The 23,722-nt window shown below is 43.4% G+C and overlaps 1 protein-coding gene across 1 annotated transcript in view; it reads left to right on the top strand.

Annotated features, from left to right (window-relative positions):
* CPNE9 (copine family member 9) overlaps positions 1-23,722 on the top strand; it is a 952,981-nt gene that overhangs the window by 283,385 nt on the left and 645,874 nt on the right. The window contains exon 4 of the mRNA XM_086939381.1: positions 9,145-9,248. Within this exon, the coding sequence (XP_086795507.1) occupies positions 9,145-9,248 (104 nt within the window). The remainder of the gene's footprint in view (positions 1-9,144; positions 9,249-23,722) is intronic.

Genomic DNA, 23,722 nt, shown 5'->3' with positions numbered 1-23,722 from the left:
TCGCGCTGCATTATTCATAGCATACGCTTTTCATATCGTACATTACCCATACATACACAGAGTGCATAGCGTGGCATCACATATAGCATACGTTACCCATAGCATACACAGGGTGCATAGCGCTGCATGATTCATAGCATACACTTCTCATACTATACGTTACCCATAGCATACACATAGGGCGTAACTTGACATCACTCATAGCAATCATTACTCATAGCATACAAAAGAGTGCATAGGGTGGCATTACTCTTAGCATACGGTTCTTATAACATACAATGAGTGCACAGCCTGGCATCCCCCATAGCATACTTTACCCATAGCAGACACAGCGTGCATAGTGTGTTATTACTCTTAGAAAGTTACCCATAGTGTGTTGTGCATTCCATTTATATCTTACTTAGCATATGTTACTCATAGCGTACATTATCCATAGCATGCACAGAGTGCATAGCGTGGCATTACTCATAGCATACACTTCGCATAACATACATTTCCCATAGCATACATAGAGTGCATGGCGTGATACCACTCATAGCATACATTACCCATAGCATACACAGATTGCATAGCATGGCATCACTCTTAGGATACACTTCTCATAGCCTACACAAAGTGCATAGCGTTGCATCACTCAAAGCACACATTAGTCAGGACATACATGCTATGCATAACCCTTTGTTAACGGATTGCCAGTGCCAGGACGCCAGAGGAGCACGGCGGACTCACTGTGTAGCTGACCCTTTGTGGATTTCAACCGTCTCCACGACTCGCCGGACCCGCTTCGCGGGTCCCGCAGCGCGTCGCTTGCCAGGAGGCAGCATCAGAGACCTCAGGAGGAGCGCGGGGACAGGCGAGTAACCAGCGGGGCTGCGAGCATAGGCAGGGGACTCCAGTGTCCAGGAGCCCCTGCGCGCCCAATCACCATCACCTGGGCTGCTCTCCCCGCTGGCCACGCCCCCCGCCAACGGAGGTAAAAGCCGATCTCACCTTGTGCCTGTGGGACCCTTTGTTAACGGATTGCCAGTGCCAGGACGCCAGAGGAGCACGGCGGACTCACTGTGTAGCTGACCCTTTGTGGATTTCAACCGTCTCCACGACTCGCCGGACCCGCTTCGCGGGTCCCGCAGCGCGTCGCTTGCCAGGAGGCAGCATCAGAGACCTCAGGAGGAGCGCGGGGACAGGCGAGTAACCAGCGGGGCTGCGAGCATAGGCAGGGGACTCCAGTGTCCAGGAGCCCCTGCGCGCCCAATCACCATCACCTGGGCTGCTCTCCCCACTGGCCACGCCCCCCGCCAACGGAGGTAAAAGCCGATCTCACCTTGTGCCTGTGGGACCCTTTGTTAACTGATTGCCAGTGCCAGGACGCCTGAGGAGCACGGCGGACTCACTGTGTAGCTGACCCTTTGTGGATTTCAACCGTCTCCACGACTCGCCGGACCCGCTTCGCGGGTCCCGCAGCGCGTCGCTTGCCAGGAGGCAGCATCAGAGACCTCAGGAGGAGCGCGGGGACAGGCGAGTAACCAGCGGGGCTGCGAGCATAGGCAGGGGACTCCAGTGTCCAGGAGCCCCTGCGCGCCCAATCACCATCACCTGGGCTGCTCTCCCCGCTGGCCACGCCCCCCGCCAACGGAGGTAAAAGCCGATCTCACCTTGTGCCTGTGGGACCCTTTGTTAACGGATTGCCAGTGCCAGGACGCCAGAGGAGCACGGCGGACTCACTGTGTAGCTGACCCTTTGTGGATTTCAACCGTCTCCACGACTCGACGGACCCGCTTCGCGGGTCCCGCAGCGCGTCGCTTGCCAGGAGGCAGCATCAGAGACCTCAGGAGGAGCGCGGGGACAGGCGAGTAACCAGCGGGGCTGCGAGCATAGGCAGGGGACTCCAGTGTCCAGGAGCCCCTGCGCGCCCAATCACCATCACCTGGGCTGCTCTCCCCGCTGGCCACGCCCCCCGCCAACGGAGGTAAAAGCCGATCTCACCTTGTGCCTGTGGGACCCTTTGTTAACGGATTGCCAGTGCCAGGACGCCAGAGGAGCACGGCGGACTCACTGTGTAGCTGACCCTTTGTGGATTTCAACCGTCTCCACGACTCGCCGGACCCGCTTCGCGGGTCCCGCAGCGCGTCGCTTGCCAGGAGGCAGCATCAGAGACCTCCGGAGGAGCGCGGGGACAGGCGAGTAACCAGCGGGGCTGCGAGCATAGGCAGGGGACTCCAGTGTCCAGGAGCCCCTGCGCGCCCAATCACCATCACCTGGGCTGCTCTCCCCGCTGGCCACGCCCCCCGCCAACGGAGGTAAAAGCCGATCTCACCTTGTGCCTGTGGGACCCTTTGCTAACGGATTGCCAGTGCCAGGACGCCAGAGGAGCACGGCGGACTCACTGTGTAGCTGACCCTTTGTGGATTTCAACCGTCTCCACGACTCGCCGGACCCGCTTCGCGGGTCCCGCAGCGCGTCGCTTGCCAGGAGGCAGCATCAGAGACCTCAGGAGGAGCGCGGGGACAGGCGAGTAACCAGCGGGGCTGCGAGCATAGGCAGGGGACTCCAGTGTCCAGGAGCCCCTGCGCGCCCAATCACCATCACCTGGGCTGCTCTCCCCGCTGGCCACGCCCCCCCGCCTATCACGTAGTTGCAGAGTCTTAAGGAGCCTAGTATCCCCGCCTCGCGGGAGCGAGCGGGAGCGACCGGGAGAAGCCCGGGACAAGGGCGGGACCGTCTGTGGCCGTCCGGGGCCGGAGGAGGCCGGGCTGGGCCCTATTATTAACAATTTCTTCCTATTTACTTATTTATGATCCTTATTAACTGGTATAATTTTTATTGTGACTGTTTGTGTCTAAAGTGACGTTAAAATACTGTGGCCTGAGTGGCATCGCTGATTAAGTATTGAGGCTGGATATAGCACCGCCAGTTGTATTTTAAAAGGAATAACAAAAATGCCTTTAAGGTCTGGTAAGGAGAGGCAAGTTCAGGTCTCAACCTCTAATGGTACTTTTACTGGTACAATTGATCAGTTTTTCAAACGTTCTACTGCTATATTAGAGAAGGAGATCGCCCTGGTTGAAAAACGCCTTTCGCTTGATATCATTACTGGTAAGCGGTCTTCACTAGGTAAAATCAATGAGGCTGTCTCCCCTGTCCCACTTTCCACGTTGAACTCGGATAGTAATGCTGAAGTATTGTTGGTAACTGCTCCTGAGATCCATACAGTGGAGATAGTGGATTCCTACCAGGAAAGTGCTTTTAATACTGCGCACGATAACTTACAAAATAGCGGGACCATTTGTTTAGATCAGTCCAGGGATAATACTGGTCTTTCAGACTCACCAAATCTCAACATTAGTACTGAACTAATGGATTCCCCTTCCCATCCACAACAAACACCCACTCATAACCCTGGGAAACGCAAGAGGGTAGACTCACCGGACATAGAGGAACAAACTGAGGGGTTGGGAAATGCCTCACCATCCCCCCCACAGCTACCCAATATTAACGCTACTGCCCAGCAAGGGGGAGGTGAGACTATGATTAGCATTACAGAAGAGATATTTTTGGCTAAAATTGAGCTGCTATTCAAATCTTTACTTCTACCTCTTTTTGAAAGGACAAGGTTACTAAATACAAAAATGGATTCCATAGATTTGCTAGTGAAGGATAATATAGTGACCTCTGACAGAATCCTCGCCAGTTTAGCAACTGCTGGTTTGACCCCTCCTGTCCCGACCATTCCGAAGCCCACCACTATGACGAATAATAAAGCGGGGGTTAATAGTTTACAAGTGGGACCCTCTATATCCAAGGCCCCGCAAAAAACTGTACCCGATCCTAAGAAAGCAGCTTCTACAGAGAACCCTGCAAGGCCAAAGCCTGTAAAAAAACAGCAGGCTCAGAAAAATTCAACCTCTGTTAGGGGCAAAAATATTAGTCATCAGCCCATCGCCAAACCCATCCCAAAGAAACAGTGTGTGAACCTCCCACCGGAGTCAGTACCTTATACAATTGTCTTAACTGGCGTGGCTCCGCTTGTAGATGGCAAGAGGGAAACACACAAGGATCTTTACAATAAGGTTACATTCTGGCTTAATAAAAACCGGCCTCTACCTCCTAATCTAAATCCTGAAATACTTAATGTAAGGAGGGTGGATTGGATAGGTTTTGGTAAGAAAGATCTTGAGGGGGATTGTGTGGTGGTTAGCTTTAGAGAGCCTTGGGTTGCCGAATACATTTGCAGGGAACCAAGATTCGGTAGAGTTGGGGATGTACAAACCCTACTACTGCATTATTTTTATCCAGCTTTATATGCAAATAGATCCCACACCCCGTTTCATCATTCAAGAAGGGACAGGTCTAGAGGGAGACTCCATTTTGACACTCCACTCTATCCAATGTTCTATCCCCACCTTGCGAACCGGTTTGCTCCCCTTTCCGGTCTGGAAGGTGTGGATTGACATGATGTAGAACAATCGACTACTGGGCGCTCTAGTGCTGTAGTAACGTGTTCTTTAAATAATGTGAGTGTCCCTGGGGTAGAGACTGTCCCAGTGTCTAGCGCAAATCCACAGAGGGTGGAAATAAGGGAAACATTCTTGTCAGGTACCCCTAGACAGACGATCACTAAGGCTGTCGTCAACCCAACCGCCAAGATGGCAGAGAAAACAACTTACACCCTCGCAGTCTTGTCTTGGAATATAGCGGGCTTAAAGGGGAAAGCGTCAGAGGCTGATTGGGGCTCCTTTGTGGATCTACATGATGTTATTATCCTGCAGGAAAGCTGGTCAACCGACGCTATCTATCGGGTTGGCTACCTTAATTACCACAAACCAGCTAGTAAGGGACCGAAGGGTCGCCCTTCAGGAGGCCTAGTTATTTGGATTAGACAATCATTAGCCATTACCATCACGGAACTCCCTACTCTGAGTAATGACATCCTAGCGTTGAAATTAACCGGTAAAAATAACCAGGACCTTTGTTTGTTCAACATATATGCCAGAGGGTTACCAGGTGGGAAGCCTGCGGGAGTGGTAGCTGAACTTGACTCCCTACTGAATAACATTAGTAGTGACAAATGTGTTATGGTGGCAGGTGATTTCAACTGTTGTTTCGAACCGTTTCCTAACCTTGATAGTGGGGGTTATGGGGAAATTGATCAGATTTGGAATGTTCCTCCTTTGTCTATCCCTCCAATTAAAAAAGTAACGGAGGCAGTTATGCAGTGGTTGGGTCTTTGCCTTGAATGGGACTTGCGTGCAGCGAATGGAAGGACCAAATCAGACCAGATGGGAAAAGTTACATTTGATAACTCCCTAAACTCGAGCCGCATTGATTATTTTTTGTTAAAGATAGAGTTTTGGAAAATATTGGTGGACATGGAAATAGTCACTAGATCTGAGAGTGGTCATAACCCCCTGGTAATAAAATTATCAGTGGATGAGGGTCTCCACATGAACCCTGCAACTAATATTGATACAGCAGACGCTGGTCTCACAAATGATTGTAGAAGGGTAAGATGGGCTGGGCTCCAAGACAATACTGCTATTATTAGCAGGATTGCCATGGAGGTCCTAGCGGCTACAAGACAGATGGTACCCATACTTGAGGCTGGAACTCCACTCGACCAAATCGGGACAATTCATGAGTCTCTTTTTAGTAAAATTAAGTCTTTTTTTATCAAACCTGTAAAAGGAGGAAATAATGTCCCAGCACAATCTAGGTTGAAATGGTATGATAAGACCTGTAGTATTGCCCACAGCTCTCTGTTAAAGGCTATTAAATCCAAATCATGCCCGGATATAAGGATAGCCAGGGTGAATTATAAGAAAGCATTAAAAGAGGCAAAAATCAAATGGGATGATCAGCGTTGGTTAGATTTATACCAGGCAAGTACCTCATCTAACCAACAAAAATTTTGGGAGGTTGTGAAATGGGGAGGGGCGGGGGAATTACATACTCCAGTAAACCATGTCCCGGCAGAGCAATGGGTCAAGCATTTCGAGGCACAGTTCAGCCACACGGAACGGATCTCCCTTACTACTATTAGGGAAGATGCCAGTGTGCAGTCTGAGGTGGCCTCACTTGATCACATTGTTTTCACTGAAACTGAAGCTATTTCTGCTCTTAAACAAGTGCAGAATGGCAAAGCCCCCGGCATGGACTGCATCCCTGCGGACCTCTTCAAATACGATCAAACACACTGGGTCCCGTATATATTAATTTTAGCAAATGCTATAGCTAGAGGGACTAGGATCCCAAATTCCTGGAAAGGGGCTGAGATTTTGCCAGTGCACAAAAAAGGGGATAGATCTGATGCGGGAAACTACCGCCCCATCAGCCTCATCGATGCCCTACAAAAAGTAATAGCCAGAATGCTGTTAGGGAAAATCCATTCGTGGATGTCAGAAGTAGATATTCTGTCTCCAATGCAGGCGGGTTTTAGAGCACACATTAGCACAGTTGATCAGATATTAAGATTTGTCATGATCTATTGGAAAACTGTGTTATTGAGAGACGGGAAGATCTTCGCTGCATTTGTGGACCTCAAATCAGCGTTTGATCTGGTCCCCAGAGGGAAGATGTGGGCAGCATTGAGAAGGATGGGGGTCCCTAGTGCACTATTAGAACTTACCATTAGGATGCATGAGGGTAACTTTGCAAGAGTCAGATGGGGTCGCCAGGGCCAGGTTACTGAATCCTTCCCCGTAACTCGCGGTGTGAGGCAGGGTTGCGTCCTGGCCCCCACCCTATTTGTACTCTTCATCAATCAGGTGGTTAAGTTCCTCTCAGATACCCCCACCGATGCTCCTTCACTGGGTGGGACCAAATTCCCTCTTTTAATTTTTGCAGACGACACTCTCATATTGGCCAAAACACAGAAGGGTTTACAGGTAGCAATAAATAAATTCATGGACTTTTGCATTATGAATGATCTTGAGATCAATATTAATAAAACCAAGTTCATGGTCCTAACTAAGAAAAAGCCACTGAGGGGCCATGTTTTAATGAATGGGTCTAGACTGGAGCAGGTTGATGTAATGACTTATTTTGGTGTTACCTTGGATTATAGGCTACAATGGAAAGATCAAGTAGCGGCACTCTGCCTGAAATTTGCCCGCTTGACTGGTTGTCTAGTAAAAGAGCAGCGGTGTTCCCTGACTAAAAGAGTACTGCCCGCACTTAAAATTTATAGTGCTAAAATCAGCTCAGCCATATTATATGGGGCGGACATTTGGGGATGTGTGGACCTGGCTGTCCTGGATAGGATACAGAATAAATTCCTTCGAAACTTAGTTAGTCTCCCCCCCTCAACACCAGTCCTTCCACTCTTGATGGACATGGGCATGCATACCATTAAACACCAGGCCCTCTATAGGATGGTGGCGTTATGGAGACGTATATGGTCCACCCCGGAGCTGGCCATGTTTGCCCGTGAATTACTGGATGTGAGAATGCAACAAGGGGCAGGTGACATACCGTGGCTAAAGCTAATTAAGAATACTCTTACCGATATGGGTCTTCCCTTGCTTTGGTCGGAGCCGGGTTCTCAAACCTTTCCTACCAAGAATGAATTTAAACTTCTCTTTTGGTCCATGGTAAAAACGGAACATGTGGCACTTTCTGAGAAAATGAATTTGACAGGCCAGTTTTTGCTCCACAAAGCAGTACCTAACAAAGAAGTATATTGGGATGTTATCCTTAAAACATTAGATAGGAAACTATACCATCAGTTCCGTGTAGGTACACTGCCTCTGAGGGCTTTCACTAGCGGCTGGCAGAGGTTAGAGTCAAGTTTCTGTCCCTGTTGTACCGTTTGCAAAGAAACAGTGGGTCATTTTTTATTTGTCTGTACTGCTTATTGTGAACCACGTAATAAGTGGCTGAAACCTATATGTACTAGACTTAACACCCGAGTGAGTAGTGAAGCACTGTACATCTTGAGAACTAACACATCTGAATGGCTAACCATAGGATTGGCCAAATTCCTTGGGTGGGCTTGGCTGATAAGGATTAAATCAGTCAGCTCATAGTATCATGACCTAAATAACTTGTATACTGTGTTACCCCACTGATTTTCTGGCCTATGACTTTATCAGTATTGATGATCTGCTATTTTTTTTTTATATATATGCTCAAATGTTTTTATAATTCCCCTTGACGTCTTTACAAGTATGTTTAATTGAGATTTTTAACTAGATTTGCCTTGCCTTAATTTCTCTTGTCTTGTTTCTTTTTGATTTGTTTAGTATGTGTATTTAAATATTTATGATCTCACGACTTCGTTGCACTAATTGTATTTAAAGTAATTTTGTGTATATGTGTGTCTTTTATGATGAAAAATCGAAATAAAGACGTTAAAAACTGAAACTGAAGCTATGCATAACCTGCTTTATACACCCATGCGTTTATACGAGTAGTTATAAGTCAAAACTGTTTACGAGTACCATACACCTAACGCTTAATGAAAGCTATGCTTCCCTTGCACATACGTGACATAGCAGAGTCGCTCTAGTTTGCAAACATGTGTTGAGTAAGTAACTCTCGGATGGCGCACGTGGCTTCCTTCGCTCCAGTAGGTTCTATGACAGACATAGGGGAAGAGGTGTGGCGTCGCGGCTAGGGCGACTGACTCCGGAATCTGGGGATCACGGTTCAATCCCCGGCACCGGCGGCAGATTAGCCCAGTACCATGTGACTCCGGGCAATAGCTTGCTTAATCTTCCCGACGGCCCCCAGCGCCTAGAGACCCTTACGGGTGATTGTGCGCTTTAAAAATGTGGATTATTATTAGGAATCCTAACTTTACTACTTCTAAATGCATTTTGTGAATACCCAAAGTCGTAAAGTTAGGATTTTGTCTCAGATTACTTTTGTGAATTGGGCTCTTTGTGTCCAGGAGAATACTTAAGGGAATGTTCACCAGATTCTCCAATATACATGCCCCAGGCTCACTTGAAGGTGGCCACAAGATCGAAAAATGTGTGTAGCCTGTTTGTCAAGACTTCCGTGAACAGAAAATAAATGCATATTCGGGGTTCAGATGAATGTTCAGACAGTAACGCTCACCCCTGCCCCAGACCCCATAAAGGCAGTTCTCTTCCATCATTGTCTTTACTTTAATCCTTGACCCGGGCTCTCTCTTCCCTTCTACAGTTTGGGAGGACAGAAGTCATCGACAACACACTGAACCCAGATTTTGTGCGCAAGTTTGTGCTGGATTATTTCTTTGAGGAGAAGCAGAACCTTCGCTTTGATGTGTGAGTACACTTCTCATTTCATGTATATTTAAATGTATGTATGGCCACGTCCTAAATTTAACACTCTAAGTGCTGTTCAGGGGGGTCCAAAATTTAGTTTTCTAACTTCCATACTTTGCAAAGATTCAGGGTTTACCTTTGTTCTCAACGGTACAAAGTTTTTAAACAACATCATTTTCACCTAGTGTTTTGCAGTTTGGGTCCAGCTAATGAGTGTAAGTGTTCACACAACACATGTGCTCCTAATGCACCTTAGCTTGTGCACAGACAAAATATCGACTCCAAAATATCGAATGGACAAAATATCGAGTTAAAAATATCGATAATAATAAAATATCGATAACATAAATTTCGTTGGCCAAAATATCGATTAAAATGGTGATAAAAAAATATCGAGTACAAAAAAATATCGACAAAATATATATAAATAGTCAAAGTAAAAAATGTCAATAATATGTAGAAAAAAGGTTAACAAAATTTTAAAAATGTATTAATAGTAATATAAATTCTAGTTAATGTTTAGGAGCGGGATGTTGGGTTAATAGGGGATAAGGGTGGGGAGTAATTTAATAATAATTAATTAATTAATATATGTTTTTAAATATTTTTAATTAATAATTAATTGGTAATTAATTAATATTAATTAGTTATTTAATTAATATAATTGTGTACATATTTTTAATTAGTAATTAATTGGTAATTAAATAATATTAATTAGTTAATTACATTAATTAGAGTAATTTATTTATATATATAATTTTTAGTTATTGTTAATTAATTATTTGGGAAAAAATAATATTAATTATTAAATTAAATTAATTACAGCTAATGTGCTAATATATTTACTTTATTGTTATTGTTAATTAATAATTAATTGGTAATTAAATAATATTAATTAATTTTGGGTAAAGGAGTATTTTTAGGGTTCAGGGTCAGTTTTCAGTTTTTGGGTAAAGGGGTATTTTTAGGGTTCAGGGTCAGTTTTCAGTTTTTGGGTAAAGGGGTATTTTTAGGGTTCAGGGTCAGTTTTCAGTTTTTGGGTAAAGGAGTATTTTTAGGGTTCAGGGTCAGTTTTCAGTTTTTGGGTAAAGGGGTATTTTTAGGGTTCAGGGTCAGTTTTCAGTTTTTGGGTAAAGGGGTATTTTTAGGGTTCAGGGTCAGTTTTCAGTTTTTGGGTAAAGGAGTATTTTTAGGGTTCAGGGTCAGTTTTCAGTTTTTGGGTAAAGGGGTATTTTTAGGGTTCAGGGTCAGTTTTCAGTTTTTGGGTAAAGGGGTATTTTTAGGGTTCAGGGTCAGTTTTCAGTTTTTGGGTAAAGGGGTATTTTTAGGGTTCAGGGTCAGTTTTGGGTTTTTGGGTAAAGGGGTATTTTTAGGGTTCAGGGTCAGTTTTCAGTTTTTGGGTAAAGGGGTATTTTTAGGGTTCAGGGTCAGTTTTGGGTTTTTGGGTAAAGGGGTATTTTTAGGGTTCAGGGTCAGTTTTCCCTACTGTTGCACCCACTGGAGTGGGAATAGTAATTTTAACCCCTACGCTATCCAACGCTTTCCCTACGCTTGCACTCTTTGGAGTGGGAATAGAATTTTTTACACTTCTGGTATCGTACGGTAATATAATAGTATCTTATTTAATTATAGTATGTTACTATATATATATATGTTTTAACAAATAAGATTGTAATTTTTTTTATTATTTTCATTTATTATTTAATTATTATAAGTTAATGTAAGTATTTTTAAGTATATTTTAGTAATTAAATTTTAATATTAATTTAATTTAACACTGTTTTTAATAAAGTCGATATTTTTTACAACTATATTATTGTAAACGATATTTTGTACTCAATATTTTTGTACTTAGCTGTTTGTAGATACAAACTCGATATTTTGACTGCCGATATTTTGTCCACGATATTTTTGCAAGTCGATATTTTGTCCCTCGATATTATTTCAGTGATCCACCTTAGCTGTGTAGAGATATTGAACGCATTATAAATATTTGTATTCAAGAGTAACTCTGTGTGCAGATACCAGTTGACTTGTGTTAATTATGTTCCAGACATTATACATAGTAGATACTAACTTTTGTTAGCAATCTTGAGTTATTTGAGAGAATCATGTCAGCATGACAATATCTACATAACACAGAAGACTGCCTGAACCAGGTGATGCCTATGTACATGTGCCTGTTCTGCTTCAGAAGATGTGTTATCTGTAATCTATGCAGCATAGCAGAAGGCTGCAGGTACGATGATCTTAAGCATCTTCAGACTTTAGTTATTTAAGTAAATAGTTGCTCTTTGGACAAGTCCAGCATAGAGTGTCTAATGTGCATAGTAGATACTTTTTAATGCTCTGTGGTGCATTTCGCATGAGAGTTTCACTGTTTGAAACAGTGTTGATATAGAATAAACTCTCTACATAGAGTAAACACTGTTCACGGTATCCAGTTCCCAACTGGTATCAACTTAATTTCTCAATGTAGGTTCGGTGAGTTTTAGGGGTTTGATGCAGATAAAAGTTGTCCGTAGCAGGGCATTTATTTAGGAACTGACTTTCACAAGTTTTAGGACCTCCAGACCTGATTTAGATTTTGGCGGATGAGTTTGTCCTTCAGAATGGTGATGGATATCCCATCCACCGAAATATAAATCCCATAATATTCTATGGGATTTCTGTTTTGGCGGGCAGGATATCCATCACCGTTCTGACAGAGTAACCCGTCTGCCAAAATCTAAATCAAGCCCTTGGCTTTCTGTGAACAGATTGAACACGGTGCTCAATGAAGATTTCCAATATATCTGTGGTTGATCGTTAATGTGAACTATACTACCTGTAAAGTGTACACTATACAGTCAATGCGGCACATAATGCTCATTTTCAATACCTACCGGAGTTGTATCTGTGATGGCATTGATGGTGCCTGATAATATCTTGAGCTATTGTGTACTTACTGTCAGGCCTCTGATGCCATAAAAATGTATACAGCAATGTGCGGGAAAACAATGCTTGGATGATGTATTTAGTCATTTCATCAATATTGTCATTTGAGATGTCATAATCTATGTCATAAATGATCTCATACAACATGTGATGAGTGATGTCGTGTGTGAGGTAACAAGCAGTGAATGGCGGGATGCAAGTTACGTTTAGTGCTGCTAACTATAAGTGGTGAATTTCTGTGAGATTTTCTGTTCAAAACGTTAATGTTGTAATTGACAAATTCACCTAACTATAAAGTTAATTTACCCTTTGTTGTTTTTTAATTGAATATATATGTATATATATATTTACACACACATATATATACATATATGTATATATAAATATATATATTACGCTCAAACTGTCCCAGTCCTTCTCCTGCGCTCCAGCCGGACTTGCAGAGAAATGAGAAACGGACACCCAGAATTACGTGGTTAAACAGGTCTTGTTTATTTCAGCCACAGTCAGACACGTTTCGAATACAAAGTATCCTTGTTCACTAGCGGAAACGCAGTCTGCTTTCAGTTTTTATGCTGTGGTTTTCTCAATAGTGCTTACACCCCCATCACATGGTACATAAACATCGAAGAAACACTTCACAGTCTGCCATTTTTCGTGGCTAATGCGCCCAGATGAACACATTAACGGACATCTCTAAAATTGTAATTTTGTATACACCAACATCTAACGGATGTACACCTAATAAAATACATAAATGCAACACATGGTATAAAAGGTGAGTCATTCATTTTGTAAATGACTCCAACTGCCACATTAAACTGATTAAACATGGGTTAAATATAAAATCAGTAGATATAATAAATATATAATTATATATAAGTATATTTAAATATATATGAAAATATGATAGTGTTAAAATAACAATTTATATATACAATCAATTACATCACAAAATTATTATTTAATCAGTTTGCTTTTATGTCATTGGCAGACAGTATCTCGGAATAAATTCCCCTTAGTCTGCTCTGGTTGTTCCACTTCAAGTATCCTATAGATGTGCAAAGCTAGCAAAAGTTTACAAAATTAGAAACGCCTCATATAAAAGTGCCACATGAAATGTTGGCACGTAAAGTGCTAAAAGTGCAGTACCGTGAGTTGTGCAAAATATGCTAGTTAGTGTAATTAAGTGTGGAGAGGATTAAAAGATATACACATTAAAAAGTCAATATGTATATTAAAATGTGAAGTTAAAAACAACAGGGTCTTGGGAAATCGGTAAAATTTATTTTACAGCGAATGAATGTAGGGTTGTCGACTCAATGCAAAGATGAGCTCATAGGACATGTAGATTTTCAGATATAATTTAGCAGGGTCAGATGTTGCAAGAAAATGTGCAGGTCCTCCGTATTGTTGAGCCCTTTTGGCTGCTTGCTGTCTAGTTCAAGAATGAACTTAGACTCCAGTTTTCTAAGTGCATTTTCTCTATTCCCACCTCTTGGATTGTCCGGGATGGCAGCAAATACGAAATATTGTTGCCATCCACTGCTTTAAAATGCCTGGCCACTGGGTACGCTGTATCGTTGTTGACAATTGCTCTCAAACGTTGGAGAATTCTGACATGTACCTGTAGTTTTGTACTTCCCACATAGTGGAGACCACAGGTACATGTCAGAACGTATACGGCGTGCTCAGTTTTGCAATTGTATGACCCCAGGATTTTGGTTTCATATGGGCTGAATGGAGTTTTCTATTTGGTCGTAGAAATACCAAATTTGCAGGCCCTGCATGATGTGCATTTAAGAAATCCTTCTTTGGGCTTCAGCCACATACTTTTAGTATGTTTGGCATTTTCAGGATTGACACGCACTATCTGGGATCTCATATATATATATATATATATTCAATGAAAAAACAACAAAGGTTAAAGTAACGTTATAGTTAGGTGAATATATATAAACAAAGTCCTAACCATAACCACTATAACTGCCTACTGGCGACTGCCAGTAGGTAATATATATATATATATCTTACCCAGGTAGTTATAGTTAGGACCATGTTCCCATAGGAAAAGCGTTTTTTGATTTGCCTATATATTTGGTACAGTTTGACGAAACTTTTCCCTAAAAATCTGTTGCACACAAAAAAGGGTGTGTTTGCAAAGTTAATACCCATTGGACCTGTCAACACGCATACAGCCCGAACCACTGAACGGAATTACAACAAATTTGGCAGAAATTTACATTTAGTTACATAGATCACGCTTTCAGTTATTTGGTGTAACTCCATTCAGTAGTGTTTGGGAAATTTAAGAAGAAATTGTTAGTAATATCTGTGGTCACTATTATTTACCAGAAAAATTGTGATTAATCGCGATGACGCAAGCCAACAGGAATGCTGTGATTGGCTTTCTGCAATCTGAAGAGAATGTTGCAGCCGCCGTTTTATGGATCAGAGAATGGTTCATCAGGCTGAGGGGTCAGGGCGGAGGTACTCTGATCCAATGTTTGAGAAATGGGGATGTTAGTGACTTTTTTAATCACGTGCAGTATTTGCGAAGATGCTGGACCGTCAGCAACGCCCCATGTCTGTTTTTGCGAGGATTCGTGACTATTGCTACGTCGTCATGACTTCTGGTGTCACCGCAAATAGGGGAAATACATTTTAAAAGTGTTTGACAAATGAATACAAAAAGGAAAGTTAAACCAATATCTTACTAAACACCTAGGGGCATATTACAAGTGAATGTGGAAGCGTGGTGTTAAGCAAATATTGCTTATGCCACGCTCTGCCATTCTGAAAATGCAGGGATGCTCTTTATTTACAATAGAATGGCACATTACTGCATTTTCTCTAGCGTTAGCATAAAAATGCTTTTTTCAACAAATGAATACAAAGAAGAAAGTTACATCAAGATGTTACTAAACACCTAGAGCCAAACGCTATCTAAAATATGCCTATATATGTCTTTTACACTTCGTGAAAAACACGTGCTCTTGGTGGTGTGTCAAGAGCGATCACTACGACGTCGCGAAAACCAAAAATATTGTTTTTTAAAATGATTAATTTACTTTTTAAGAATACATGACAAATATAAAAATGAGTGGTGCACAATGCAGATGTAATGTACAATAGACAAGTATACAAAAAGAAAAGAGAAAAGACATAGAAGTTCACAAAAATAACAAAGGTAATATGGACATTAAAGTTAATAAATCACATTTTTTAAATCCTTGAAAATATGAAAGGTTACAGGGGCCATATAGTTAGGAAATAGAATTTAAAAAAAACTTTAGAAATTCACTGACAAAATAAAATGTTACAGGGACGTTAAAGGTAGGAAATAGAATTGAAAAAAAATTAGAAATTCACAAAAAAAAGGTTACAGGGAAGTTATTGTCAGGCTGACAGTTCACTTATACAAAAACAGAGAAATTCAGCATTTATAGTTAGCCTAGCTAACTATAACTCATGCCCCACAATGCACTACTTATGACCTCACATATTGTATCACTCACAACATTGTCAGTGACATCAATGATGACATCACTGATGTCATCTTGAATGACATCACTCAAAACATCTTAAATTACATCACTGATGACATCACTCATGGCACCATCCACAGAACCACTCACACACCCACTTTCACCCCATACAACATCTCATACCCCTAACCCCACACAACCACTTACATACCAATTCACAGACCCATACAAACTCTCGCACACCTCCTCACTGAATCATGCTGCCACTCACACATCAACTCTCCCATACAGCCTCTAACATAACCACTAACTCACATATACAGCCAATTATGCACCTACTAACTTATCTATACAGCCACTCACATATCCAATCATATAGACACAAAGCCACTTACACACCCACTCATACACCCAAACAGCCACTCACACACTGAATCAGTCACCCATACAGCTACTCAGACACCTACTCACTCACCATACAGTCACTCATGGAGCCACTAACTCACCCATACAGTTACTCACACATCCACTTAGTTACTCATAAACATACCAACACATGTACTCACTCATATATACAATCACTGGGACAATACTCTCCAATACAACCACTCTCACACTCATATACAGTGGCTAACACATCCATTCACTCACCAATACAGCCACTCACACACACACCCACTCACTCACCCACACACCCACTTGCACACCCACTCATGCACCCATGCAGCCACTCATGTATCCTGTCACTGACCTACATAGACACATATGTGCCTGCTCAGTCACCCATTCAGCCACTCAGCACCCTCTCATTCACCATGTACAGCCACTGGCACACACACCCATTCACTCACCCATACAGATACTACTACAGCCACTCACTTACTCATACACCCACTCAATCGCCCATACAAAAACTCACTCACTCATGTATAAAGTCTCTCACATACCCACTCATTCTTCTTTATACCACTTACACACCCACTCACTCACATATAAAGGCACTCCCATAGCCAATTACCTTGCGATATTTGTTTAACACTCAGTAACATTTAGAAAAATCTCACAATCACTGGATGATGTCATCAGTGATGTTATTTGAGATGTCATCAGTGATGTCATCAGTGATGTTACTGACCATATCATGAGTGATATAATTTTTGAGGTCATAAGCAGTGCATAGCAAAGCGCGAGTTGTAGTTAGCTCATGTAACTATAACTGCTGAATTTCTCAGTTTTTTTGCAAGTGAAACCTGAGCCTAACTATAACGTTCCTGTAACCTTTTTTTGTGGGAAAAAATATATAAATATATTCACAAAAAAAAGGTTACAGACACTGATGACATCATTGATGACATCACGGATGACATCATCCAGTGAGTGCAAGGGTTTCAAAAAAGTTTGTAAGTGTTAAATATATATACCAAGGTGTATTGGTGAATCAGTGGGTGCATGAGTGCCTGTATGGATGATTCAGTGGGTGCATGACTGACTGTATAATTAAGTGATTAGGTGTCTCAGTGAATGTAAGGACGAGTGACTGTATCAGTGTGTGAGTTGGTGTCTAACAGGTCTGGACGTATCTTGCGGAGTTTCAATCCATGGAATTCCGCGGGGTTGCTGAAAAACTCTACCAAATTCTGCAGAATTTCGCACCCAGGTGGAGTTTGGCTCAACCACTCCTAGAGTCATGATTTATGAGGACCTTTTCGTTCTTTAATCCTTAATCATGGCTGGCACGCTTCCTCGCACTTGTGCAGATAGAGGGCTGAAGCTGCTCACTCACCTACCACCTATGCCGAAGGGAAAACTCTAACAGCCCATAAATCCTGTCCCTAAAGTGGCTGCGGCTTCAGCGTGGACAGCTCGCCTCCCTGGCCGTGAGCTTATAACTCAAACTTATCTTTTTAGCCTGTAAGCAGGTTCAGGAAGGTTCCCTTGCTGGGGATGCAGTGGCTGCGTCGACGCCATTAGGTCACTGCGTGATGCACAGGAGACATGCAGTAATGGAAAAGATCCCATCCCTTGCACGGGCTTGGTAGCTGCTCGTGCTCACTGCTCAGGAATCAGGAGGATGTGGAGTCGAAGAAAAGATGAGCTCTCTATAAGGCATCCTGACAGGCACTTCTTTCGAAAAGGCGAACTCTGACAGCTTTAGCTAAAATATGGAACAATACTTGGCATATATCAATGTCTATTTTATCGACCTTGGGGAGTTTGGTTATATGGCTCGAGAGCACTTTACACTGCTTTACAAAGAAAATGCTTTGACATGAATCAGATTCGTAGGGCTCGATTCACAGAACTAACTTAAGACAAAATCCTAAACTTACTACCTTTGGTATTCACAGAAGTTACGATTTTGCCTTAAGAAAGACTTAAGACAGATTTAAGTTAGGATTTTGTCTTAAGTTTGTCTTACATCTGTCCTAAGTTTGTCTTAAGGAAAACGTAAGACAAAATCCTAACTTCTGTGAATACCAAAAGTAGTAAGTTTAGAATTTTGTCTTAAGTTAGTTCTGTGAATCGGCCCCATAGACTACATTTGGGTTTCTTTGGTGTGACGCCTCCCTAAATACATCTCATTCAGGCATTTCTCAAGTTATGTAATGCCAGTGGCACAGATTTACCGTATCACATCCGGCAGCGATTCCCTAACCTGGCTAAAGAGGTGGAAAGCAGAAGAAGACATCCCGCTTACATATTAAACGCCCTGGACAGGGCACTCAGTGGCTTTCAGTCAGTCTTGGGATTAACTCAGCATGGAGGCTGGACCGGGGAAGTGCTGGGAGCATCGGTTCAGTCCTGCCTGCTGATATTTGATCTGACTTTCCGTCTACAGCCGCTCGATCGTGCTCACTGCAGAAACTGAAGGCTCAGTGGCGACTCTCTGCTGATTCTCCTGAGCTTGGGCATGGCTCTGGCCAGCTGGGAGGAGGAGTAAGGTTGAGCGAGAGGCCCGCTGGTAAACTCTGCTCTACCAGTGGTAAGTTGAGGTTTTTTTTTTGCCAAACTTTGCACTCAAAGGGGAGTGCAAAGTGGCACAAACTCTGCTGGCTGAGCAGAGTATACTGCCCACCCTTAGTGTCTAAGTGTCTGTATGGGGGTGTGAGTGGGTGCATGAGTGGCTGTATGGGTGAGTGATTGGTTGTCTGAGTACCTGTATGGGTGTCTGAGTGTCTGTGTGGGTGGGTGATGAGGTGTGTGACTACCTTTATGGATGAGTCAGTGGGTGAGTCAGTGGCTGTATAGGTGAGTGAGTGTGTGTATGACTGTGTCGGTGAGTTAGTGGATTTGTCTGTAGTATATGGGGGAGTAACTGTATGTGAAAGGCAGTATTGGGTGTGGGGGTATATAAGTGACATATGGGTGAGTGAGTGATAATGAGAGAGGCTGTATGGGTATGTCTGCTTGTGTCAGTGAATGTTTAGGTGAGCGAGTATGTGTTAGTACCTGTATGAGTAAGTGAGTGGCTGCGTGTCTAAGTGAATGTGTGAGTAAGTGGCTGTGTTATTGACTGTATGGGTGAGAGAGTAGGGGTGTGAGAAACTCTATAGAGGCATAGGGCGTCAGGGTGTTTTTCCCTGCCTCCCTTTTTTTTGTTTTACATTTTTAGTGGGACTCAGTTCAATCGAGTCCCAAGATTGCTGCTAACACTTCCTGGTTGAAGAGCTGGCCGCCAATCAGATTTCAGTAGGGTCTCAGTAGGCTATTGGGCTACTAGATAGCTATATATTTTTTAAACTTAACTACCTCTGAAACTACTAAACAGATTTACTCTAAATCACAAAAATCGCGTTTTGTGGATCAATATCTAGCCTTTTGCCAAAATTGGTGTAATTCCTTTCAGCGGGTCAGACTGTTGTCGTGTTCAAAACATGGAAAATTCCCTTAGGCATAATATGGGTAAAAGACGTTTTGTGACCACCCTTTTTTCTTGGCACCCGCTTGATGGATCAGCCCCTAAACCTTCAACACAGCAGCTGAACAAAAAAGAGGACTTTTTTGAAAATGTTGTGAAGATTTGTGAAGCAGCGCAAAAGTTATTGGCAAAACAAAAAATGCTTTTCCTATGGAAGCTTTAGTCCTAACTGTAACTACCTAATGGAGAGAGAGAGAGCGAGAGAGAGAAGAAAGAGACAGAGAGACAATAGAGAACAGAGAGATAATTGCTGCTCTGTCTCCCCTCTTCAGGAAGCATGCAGCCGACCTCCTGCACTGCCAGAAAGAAGGAGACAGATTACTTAAAGAGAATACACCTTTAAATTCTGCTTTGCAGGATGACTTGACCTATGTCACAAAAACTGGGACATGTATTTAAAATTAAGAAAAGCGTGGGGCACCCGGACTGTCTGTGGAAACCTGTTACGTCCGGTCACCCTAGCTAGGCTGCCTGAACAAACCTTGGCTGTTCTACTGTTCTAGTTTCATCTCAATGAACATGGGGCATGTAGGCTGCCCTCCTCGCCTCCATCTTCCCATACCCCCCCCCCCCCCCCCCACTACTCATCCTCCACCGACACCATCTCCATGAGGTGTTCTCGAAACAGAACTACTCAAGTGCTCCTGAACCGGGGCTCGCACTGCCCCCCTCACCAATGCCTAAGAAAGCAATTATGCTAATAATAGGATTATTAGCATTAATCACGGCACCAATAATTGGATTATTAAAAGGCCTCCCCGAGTGTGTGGCGTCAGGCAGCTTCTGCCGAGGCCTGAGAGGCTGGAACAGGAAGAAGCTGCCTCGTGTCAGGAGATGTCTCCGCTCAGGTTTGATGGGGTGATTCCAGGGTGCCAGTAATGGGGGAGCCTTCAGAATAATTGTATCTAAATTAAACCTGGAGCGGAGGCCCCTCCTGCGCGCTAGCAGGGGGCGGGGTTCTGTCGGTGGCGTATTAAGGGGGCGGGAGCCATAATGCAAGAATACGGAATAACTGGTAAAAGACACTCATAGCTGGAGACTACAGAGCCCTCCAGGCCCCCTGGCTCTGGTGTCACTGCACCTGCTGCACTATTGATAGCCGCACATCTGGCACCTCTGGCTTCTGAGCCCTCAGATACAGAGTGAATCAGGAAGTATGCACAGTTTTCAGGCACTTGCCTTCACACTGTTTGTGTTTTGTCGGTCAATTCTCACTGCACAGATCCAAGCCAGGCCAGAAGCATGCAGGCTTTTCATCTAGAAGTCTGCCTTTTTTGCAGTGCTTTTGATGCACAAAGTACAAAGAACTGCTCTGCAAGTTTACAGTTTGTAAACTTTTTTTAAAGCAGATGTGGCATTGAACAGAATACAGGCTACCTGCTTACTCTGAATTGTACATTAAGCAGAAACATTTTATGAATGTGAAATCAGGGTATATGCTCCATAAAGTGTAGCAGAAAGCGCGATTTCCTTAACCAAGGTTGCAACAAAAAGAACGAGCATTGGCAAATCCAATAGGTTTCGCCTAGACAAGTGCTATTGGGTTTGCCAAAATATTTTATCCATGTTGTACACCATTGTGGCTGCTGTTCAGCATGGCTAAAAGTTAGTGGCATAATGGAGAGTGGTGTGGAGTAGAGTGGGGTGTTATGGAGTGGCATAGAGAGTTGTTGAGTAAAGTGGTGCAGAGTAGCGTTGAGTACCGTGAAGTGGAATGTCATGGAGTGGCCTAAAGTGGAGTGGCATAGAGTGTTGTGGAGTGTCATAAAGGGAGTGGAAGGGTAGAGTAGAGTGCTGTCAAGTTGTGTGATGTAGAGTAGAGTGTCAGGGTGGACCAGAGTGCTGCAGAGTGGAGTGGCATAGAGTGTTGTGGAGTGCCGTGAAGGGAGTAGAGTGTCACAGACTGGAAGCATGGAGTAGAGTGTTGCAGAGTGGAGTGGCATAGAGTGTTGTTGAGTAGTGCAGAGTGGAGTGGCATAGAGGGTGACGGGTAGAGTGGAATCGAGTGTCGTAGAGTGGAGCAGATTTTCGTACAATGGAGTGGCATAGATAGGAGTGGTGTCAGAGAGTGGAATGACATAGAGTGGCGTAGAGTGGAGTAGATTGTTGTAGAGTGGAGTGACATAGAATGTCAGAGTGAAGTGGCAAAGAGTACTGTGGAATGTGGTAGAGTTGAGTATTGGAGTGGTGTAAAGTGGAGTAGTGGAGTAGTGTGTCGTAAAATAGAATGGAGTAAAGTGGAATGGAGTGGCATAGAGGGATTTGCGTAGAGCAACGTAGAGTAGCATACAGTACAGTGGTGCAGAGTAGAAAAGAGAGTAAATGTACAGAGGGGTCCCCGTGAGGAGGAATTATTTATAAACAACCAATAAAAATTTCAAAGAGACTAAGATAGTATTCAAAAAGGAAAACTGTTGTCATTTATTCAACAACACATGATGAGTGATTTTAACACATTTTTGCAATCATTAAAAAGGAAACGAAAAATCGGAAAGTGAAATGGCCCCGAGGAGGGGAAGAGGGAGGGGGGTGTGCTCAAAGGCTGTGAAAAGGATTATAAAGATAGTACACAGACTTAAACATAATATACATATATCCAAGAATCAACAAGGAAATAGGAGTTATTCCAAAAAACCAAAACGGCCTACATCAATTAAGGCAAGCATTGGGCAGGTATTTCAAAAGAGGGGCATTCCACGGTCACATGTATAATTCAATCAAATACAGGAAATGTGCCGGATGTCCCAGAGAAAAGAGGTGTCGACGTTTCGACCCCTGTTAGTAGGCTAAATTCAGTCCTTTACCGGGGTCTTCATCAGGACCGTTGCAGTGGGGGAGGGACGAGAAGGGGCCGTCCTATTCGTTTATGGATCGCCTTGGACTCCTATAGCCCACACATTCGGGTACAATGCATGCTGGGGGTTGTAGGCCCATGTTTCTACCTAGATGAAATGCCACCCCCTCCATGAGTCCAGGGAGGGACACTTGAGGGCACATGCCTCGTGAACCCTGGTCATGGTAGTCAAGGGAGTCTTGGCGAATAACGTTATCACTTCTTGCGCTTCGAGGTCGGTTCTCAGGAATGAAGAGGCCTTGGCTCACCTGGACCTGCACAACGAAGGGACAAACCTATGAGAAGGTGCACTACACACCCCTACTCCAGCTCTCCATTGGAGATGACCGAATGTGTGGGCTATAGGAGTCCAAGGCGATCCATAAACGTATAGGACGGCCCCTTCTCGTCCCTCCCCCACTGCAACGGTCCTGATGAAGACCCCGGTAAAGGACTGAATTTAGCCTACTAACAGGGGTCGAAACGTCGACACCTCTTTTCTCTGGGACATCCGGCACATTTCCTGTATTTGATTGAATTATACATGTGACCGTGGAATGCCCCTCTTTTGAAATACCTGCCCAATGCTTGCCTTAATTGATGTAGGCCGTTTTGGTTTTTTGGAATAACTCCTATTTCCTTGTTGATTCTTGGATATATGTATATTATGTTTAAGTCTGTGTACTATCTTTATAATCCTTTTCACAGCCTTTGAGCACACCCCCCTCCCTCTTCCCCTCCTCGGGGCCATTTCACTTTCCGATTTTTCGTTTCCTATTTAATGATTGCAAAAATGTGTTAAAATCACTCATCATGTGTTGTTGAATAAATGACAACAGTTTTCCTTTTTGAATACTATCTTAGTCTCTTTGAAATTTTTATTGGTTGTTTATAAATAATTCCTCCTCACGGGGACCCCTCTGTACATTTACTACATAACGCCCAGGTCCCCGCGATCGCATGGGTTCTACCCCCTTCTGTAATGAGTAGAAAAGAGAGGCATAGCATGCAGTGATACAGAGTTCGGTGGCATAGAGTGCAGTCTTATAGAGTAGAGTTACTTAGAGTGCAGTAGTATAGAGGGCATTAGCATCGATTGCAAAGGTGTAGAGTGTTGCAGAGTAGAGTGACGTAGAGAGAAGCGGCATACAATACAGTGGAGCAGCGTAGAATAGAGTGGAATAGAGTTTAGTGACATAGGGCCCGATTCACAGAATGAATTTAAGACTCAATCCTAAACTTACTACTTTTTTGGTATTCACAGAATGCACTTTCTCTTTTCGGTATTCACAGAAGG

This window comes from Lissotriton vulgaris, chromosome 9 (genome assembly GCF_964263255.1).
Source record: "Lissotriton vulgaris chromosome 9, aLisVul1.2, whole genome shotgun sequence".
Taxonomy (NCBI): Eukaryota; Metazoa; Chordata; class Amphibia; order Caudata; family Salamandridae; genus Lissotriton; species Lissotriton vulgaris.
This window is presented reverse-complemented; position numbering and strand designations above follow the sequence as displayed.